General features: G+C 39.9%; 1 protein-coding gene across 1 annotated transcript; it reads left to right on the forward strand.

Moving 5' to 3' along the window:
* Window positions 1–258: 258 nt before the first annotated feature.
* LOC121932232 (tetraspanin-7-like) lies at window positions 259–999 on the forward strand. Its single transcript, XM_042470739.1, has one exon. The coding sequence runs from the start codon at window positions 259–261 to the stop codon at window positions 997–999; it is 741 nt and encodes a 246-aa protein (XP_042326673.1).
* Window positions 1,000–7,019: the final 6,020 nt, after the last annotated feature.

The raw sequence follows: 7,019 nt of genomic DNA on the forward strand, positions 1-7,019 counted from the left end.
TCATCATCATCATCATCATCATCATCATCATCATCATCATCATCATCATCATCATCTATCAAAAGCAACCTGAGGAAGTACTACACATTTCTCAGAAACCCCCAGTGAAAGCAACAACTACCACACAGCTTGTAAGGTAAAGAGTAACCTCTTAACGTGGCACCCAGGAACATTGCTTAGAAGCATCTAAGCATCATCCCTTCTTCCAAATCAGTCATCACCACTGAAGAAATTGATTTTGATCACCATAAAGGTACCATGGTGGCTTTGCTTAAGCTTTTTCTCATGGCTTTCAGCTTTGTCTTTTGGGCAGCAGGTCTAACAATGCTTACCATTGGTATCTGGGCTAAACTTTCACTGGAGACCTACTTAGTGTTGTCCACCAAGGAGTACCCTAACACCCCCTTCATTTTGTTGGTTACTGGAACTGCTGTCATCATCTGGAGCTTTCTGGGTTGCTTCAGTGCTGCCACTGAACATCGCTGCCTCTTATGCACTTATGGGAGCTTCCAGCTGGCTGTGCTAGTGGCTGGCTTAGTAGTGGGGCTCTCCAGTTTGTTTTATCGCAAGGATATCGCAGAAGGTTTCCAGAATGGGCTGCAGGAAGCCATACAATCCTACACAGAGGATGAGGAGAAGGCGGAAGCTCTGGATTTTATCCAGCGTTCCTTGGACTGCTGTGGGGTTGAGAGTTATCGTGACTGGTTTTCCTCACCCTGGTCGATGGAACAACAGACACCAAATAGCTCAGTGCCCATGAGTTGTTGCAGGGCACGCAAAGGTTGCCTGCACAGTCCTCTCCCATCAGACGCCCGGGGTATTTTCCATGATGGATGCTTCAGCAAGGTCCATGACTTTGTCAGTGATAATATGTTCTACATTGCCACAGCTGCACTCGGGCTGGCAGTCATGCAAGTGGTAGGCATTGTCCTGGCTTGTCTACTGGCTACTCAAATTCCACCACATGCCAGGCCACCAGGGGGTGCTCTTCCACACTAAAGACTTTTTTTAATTGCACAGCTTAAAAAAGCAACTTACTGCTGCCGAATTGAATTCTAATTTGGGCTGCACCTGGATACTATCGCACGCATTTTTACTCCCGACACTGCTGGCCGGGTGCAGCCCAAGTAATTTCCAGCTAGAATGAGAGCTCAGCTGGCCGATTTGCAAAGCCGGGAAGCTCCACCCGACCGGTGGCATTGGCAACAAAAATGTGTATGATAGTATCTGGATGAAGCCCGAAATAGAATTCAATTCCACAGTGGCAAGTCACTTTTTAAAGCTGTGTAATAAAGTCCTAAACCTGTTGCATACTAGGGCACACAGCACTGAGATCTTTCCTTTCCCAGCCACTCTTCCAAAGGTATTGTGGGTCATTTCCATCCCTCAATTTTGTCATCACCTTCACGTCCACGGCACAGGACCAAACCTTCCAACCACACTTGCCTCACATGCACTGCCACCATAGTCTTTGCAGTCACTTCCACTGCAAATCCCTTTTAAGAGGTGCCTGGTCATTTGTTGCCTCATTGCTTTTCTTCACCTTTTGATTTGTGTCTCTGTGCCGGAGAACCTCCTCAGCATCTTTCCTATTATTATTATTATTATTTTGGCAAGAGAGAGTAAACACTTGCATTTTTTGTTTCTCTTGCAATGTTCCTTGGCTTACACTCAGCTTCCCTTTTAACTGCTTCAAGACGACTGGATTGGCAGCAAGGCTATAAATTCTGCCTGCGGGTTTTTTGTTCTTTTCACTGAATGAAGGCGGAATAATTTCCACCTGCAAAGCTGTTCTCAGTTTGGATGCTACTTAAAGCCATTTTCTTGTATCAACAGGGGAGAGAAGAACAATCCACTCTCTTTTCTTGGGGCAGCTGGTGAAACGTTTTGTTATAACATGTCACTATTTTCAATGCATGCAAAGGAGTGGGGAGAGCATAGGGCAAACAGACATTTATGTGGTTAAATATGGATTATGTGATGAAAGCCTTTCTTAACTTTTCTGAGGGAGAAGGGGAGGGAAATTAAGGGCCATAAGTGTCAAAGTAAAGAAATCTTAAAGAAAAGAGCCAGTGTTTTTAGCAATCAGCTAGTTGGCCATGAAAGCCGAAATGAAGTAAGGTATATTTCCTTATGATGTAAGATGGCTTTGATGTTTCATGAAGGAGCTTATCTCGAAAAATAATTGGCAATTGCAGCTTTCAGGCTGGAGAGAGAGAATCTCAAAGGAGCCTTTGTAAGTTTTTTTTAATGTGATAGAAAACTTAATTCTTGGCCAAAGTCAGTGAAAATTTGTACTACACAGAAACATGTTGACTGCTATCAAAAACATTATGCATTGATTTGCACTCTTGAAGGAGCAATGTCTAATTTCAAATACCTCTGTGTGTCCCCTCCCCTCCCCCAGCTATGTATTTTTATCTTTTTAAATAGGGGAAAGCCTTATATAGTTTACAAAACTCTTCCATAGTTTTCCAGTTGCAATCAATAAACTAGCAGTCAGATTTTCAGCTGAAGCCGAGGGCAAAAATGCTGTGGAACAACAGGCACTCAATGGCCTGTGCAAAATTATGTGGAAAAGATGAAGCTATACTTAAAATAATCCCAGAGAGAGAGAGAGAGAATGGATTAGAGTTGACTGGCTGGGAAACTGGAAGGATATGTGATTCCTGAAAGCCAGCATGGTATATAGTGGTTTAAGCGTTGGACTATAGATCTGGAGACCAGTGTCCAAATCCCCACTCAGCCATGAAAACTCTCTGGGTGATTTTAGGCAAGTCACAGCCTCAGAGGAAGGCAAAGGCAAGCCTACCTCTAAACAAATCTTGCCCAGAAAACTCTATGATAGGGTCACCATAAGTCATAAATTACTTGAAAGCACGCAATCACCATCACAAAAAATGTGATTCCTACAGTGGAAGTTATCACATATTCTATAGGGAAAGAACTCTTCATCTCTTACATTTTCTAGTCATGGCCTAGGTTGATAAAATGATTTCCCCACAATTTTACCATTTCATTTATCCCTGGTTTGTGTCTTTTTCAGAATATGAGATATTCTGTTAAATCTTCAAGCTGTGAGAACTGAAATAGTGCGCAAGTAAAGCAATGTAGAATATTTATTCTTTTTTTGATCAGTCTAACAACTAGAAAAGAGAATTCAGCAGAAGACTTGGACTACATGAAAACATTTTAATTTTCAAAGCTTTTGTGTCTGCTATCTATTTAGCAAGGCAGTACCTTTTGGATACACAAGAAAAAGTAAGAGGTTAATAATTTCAAGCTTGAAAGAAGTTTATAATAGGGAAGAAATATCACAACAAAACAGGAACAACACAGGAATTTTATAGCCTAGTGTTTCGAGTTAAGCTTGGAAGAGTAAACGCTGGTATTTGATCATAATTATTATTTTCATTTGCTGCTTGCCCCAACTAGAGTAGACCCACTGAGCCAGTTTCTGAATGGTAAGCCAACATTTATGTAAGTTTCACTGATTCAACTGAACCATTCTATTCAATTCTAACTGAGACTAGTAATTGGATTTAGCCCTATAACTGATATCCTGTAACACTTACCAAGTGAAATTCCCTTTGAAGTATGGGGCCTTCATCTGAGTAAAGAGCCAGCATGGTGTAATGGTTTGAGTGTTGGACTAATACTCCATGACACCAGGATTTAAATCTCAGCTCAGCTATGGAAAGGGACTGACTTCAGGTGTGTAACATACTCTCAGTTTGAGAAGATTATCATGGCAAAATCCCCTGATCAGTCTTGTCAAGAAAACCCTATGACAGAGTTGCCATAGTTCATAGTTCAGCTGAAGACACATAACAACAGCAAGACAGGCCTAAGATTGTGTTTACACAGATAGTGAAGATAGTGGTTTCAGCACTGGACTATGGCTCTGGAGACAAGGGTATGAATCCCAGCTTGGCCGAAACCCACTGGATGATTTTGGGCAAGTTACACTTTCTCAGCCTCAGAGAAAATCAATGGGAAAAACTCTCTGAAGCAAAAAAAAAAAAAAAAAACAACAAAAAAAAAAAGGGGGGGTGGAGAAAGGAAGGGGGTGGGAAAGAGAAGAAAAAAGAAAAAGAAACGTAGCAGCACCATTAAGACTAACTGGCTTTTATTTTCTCATGAGCTTTCATGGGTCTGTATCCACAAAATGTGGTGCAAAAATAACAACCAATTAGTACCATAGAATATAATTTGTCACGGACTATATTACTGAACCTTTTAGATTCTCCTAGAACTTTGTAGAGAAGTGTGAATTCATCATATCTGTTTCTTTATTGAATGTGCACCTAATGCTTGACTATGTGTGGCTTGTTTTTTTTTTTTTAATCTATATTTAAAGAATGTTTTTATCTGTTGTGTTCGCTTCCTCAGGAAGCTTAGTGGGCTGAGAGGTGATCAATAAATACTTTTAATAAACAATAAACAGTTGTAGCCATGTTTATTACGAATGTCCAGTTAAAATAAAACAGGCTGGCATTCAATCAATGTTATAATGTAAGCCATAAAGTTATAATTTTAATTTTGCTAGTTATTTATGTCACAACTATTACCATGACGTTCAGTGATATATGGGAATCACGATTTATGAGTAACTTTAATTCAATTTTATTTTTTACTAAGAATTTGGTATGGTATGGCATGGCATGGCATGGCATGGCATGGCATGGTATGGGAGGAAGTCAATGGGTGTATGTGTAAGTAGGGCACTGGGTGATGCCAACCCTACTGAAGCCACTGAATCAGCATCAAACCTCCTCAGACGCACTTCTGCTCATCCAGATGCATTTCCAGATGAGGTCTCTAGCCCTTAAAAGCCACTTTTGCAACTCTTATATTTTCCCCTCCTTTAACAGATTTTCTAAGGTAAGCAAAAAAGGCAGGAAAGGGGGTAGAAAAATTAGGGCCAATAGTAGAATATTGCACTGTGTAAAATGCCTGCAAAATCCCCCAAATTAGGCTGGGCAACTCCATGATATAAGTCTTGTCTGAAAAGCACATGACAAATCAGGCTGGAGTTTGTCTACCAGTCTGGCACCCTCTTTCACCTAGGCTTTGTTGCTGGGAGAATTAATGAATACTTCCTTCACTGGCATTTCTTCAGGGTTAGATAGAAAATTCATAGCAGGAAATGTTTGGGGATCTTTGGTGTAATTGATTTAATTAGTTGGGAAACATATGGCCTTGAAGACAGCGTCAGACACAAATACCAACTCTCACTCTCTCTGTGTGTATGTGTGTGCACAGACATGTGCATGCACACACATGTATGTTTGCATTTTAATTTCAGAGGTAAATAAAACATAGTATAGGGACCCTGTAGCTTGGAAAGTTTCCAAAGTGGTGCATATGAGTAACATATGGCGATAAACATGGGTGTCTTCAAGAACTCAACTGGGGGATAAAAACAGCACTGAGTTGTTCCATATGTTTTTAACTACTCCTTCACACATTCATTCTTTTTAAAACCAGAATCAGTTATACTTTTTAAAATCTAGCAGCTACTGGCAGTGGCTAGCATTCTGCCTCTGTCCTCAGTTATCAAGTCAAATGGAATCAGATATAGCAACATGCAAAAACTCACAGCTAATTCAGCTCCAGCTGCCTATTGAAGACAATTACCTCACTGTCCTAGGTCATTATGCAACCTGTTTTCTTAGATATCTTTATTTTCTGAGATGGATACATGGACAGGTTATGAGCATTTTAGACCTAAAGAAAAAGGCATTATCAAGGCTTTGAATTTTCATGAACTTTGCATGACATTGGGCTGGAGTAATTGGCAGTTTGTTAGATGGCCTCAGAAAGGTCACAGAGTGTGAAAAGCAGCTCTGCTGCAACACAAAAAAGAAAGGAAATGTCACCGAAGTTCTCTGGTATTTATGGTTATTGTCTCTTTGTATCTCCCAGTGTTCATTAGAGTCTGAGGGAAAATCTGCAAAAGGTCTTTAATCTTGCAGGCAAGAGTGGATAGCCTCTAATGAGAGGCTGGACTTGGGAATTTACATGGGCAAAACTAAAAGGGGCAAAATAATACTTTTAATATTGTGTGTAAGCATGCTTTTGCTATCTCCCCTCACCTCCAGAATATAGTTTCTTCTAAAAATTACTCAAAATCTTCCTCCCTGGAAACCCCACTCCTTTTTTAGGCCTGCTCTTGCAACATAGAATAGGTCTGATCCATCTTCTGAGTGGCAACCTTAAGATATTTGAAGAAGGCTACCATGTCTCCTTTTAATCTTCTCTTCTCTTTCAGCCATTCTTCATGAGATCTGGAGCCTGTTCACACTACATTGTTATTAAGGCACATGCTGAATTTAAAAAATCATTTTATTAGAAAGCTTCTCCTACAAGTTTGGATTTTTAAACTAAAATAATATTAGCCACCTCACCACAGGAAGCTTTCTTTAAAGGAGAGAATAGGTTACAAATTGGAGATGGTTGCTTTATGATGAGCTTTTGTATTTTGAACAAGACAGTTGGAAGTTTAAATCAAGAGAGATCATTCTTAAGGCAAAGTTCTTAAATGGTTTGCTTATATGCAACTTAAGGACAGATATAATCAAGGCAAGAGAAAGGCAGCCATAAAGATTAGAGAAAATGAATTTTATTTAGAGTTGCATAAAGATGGTGACCGTGTAATTGAAAAGTGTATAAATGGCTTCGGAAAATAGAGACAGATGAGTTTGTAAAGGCTCAAAATGTGGGGCATAAAGTTCAGGAAAAGTAGAGGCACTAGAGATCACATTGCAAACATACACTAGAGACCACTAGAGATCACCAGCGTATAACAAGGGTCCACTGTAGTTAAAGATTACTTGTACCTTGGATTAAACATGGTTCAGAATGGAAACTGCAGCCAAACGAAAATAAGAATCCTAAGAACGGGAAGGACAGGTATGAAAGAGCTAGAAAAGACCCTAAAGAGTAAAGATAAACAAATGAGCACACAAGTTAGCATTGTCCAAGCTATGGTATTCATCAACATTATGCATAACAAT

Source organism: Sceloporus undulatus, chromosome 5 (assembly GCF_019175285.1).
Source record: "Sceloporus undulatus isolate JIND9_A2432 ecotype Alabama chromosome 5, SceUnd_v1.1, whole genome shotgun sequence".
NCBI lineage: Eukaryota > Metazoa > Chordata > Lepidosauria > Squamata > Phrynosomatidae > Sceloporus > Sceloporus undulatus.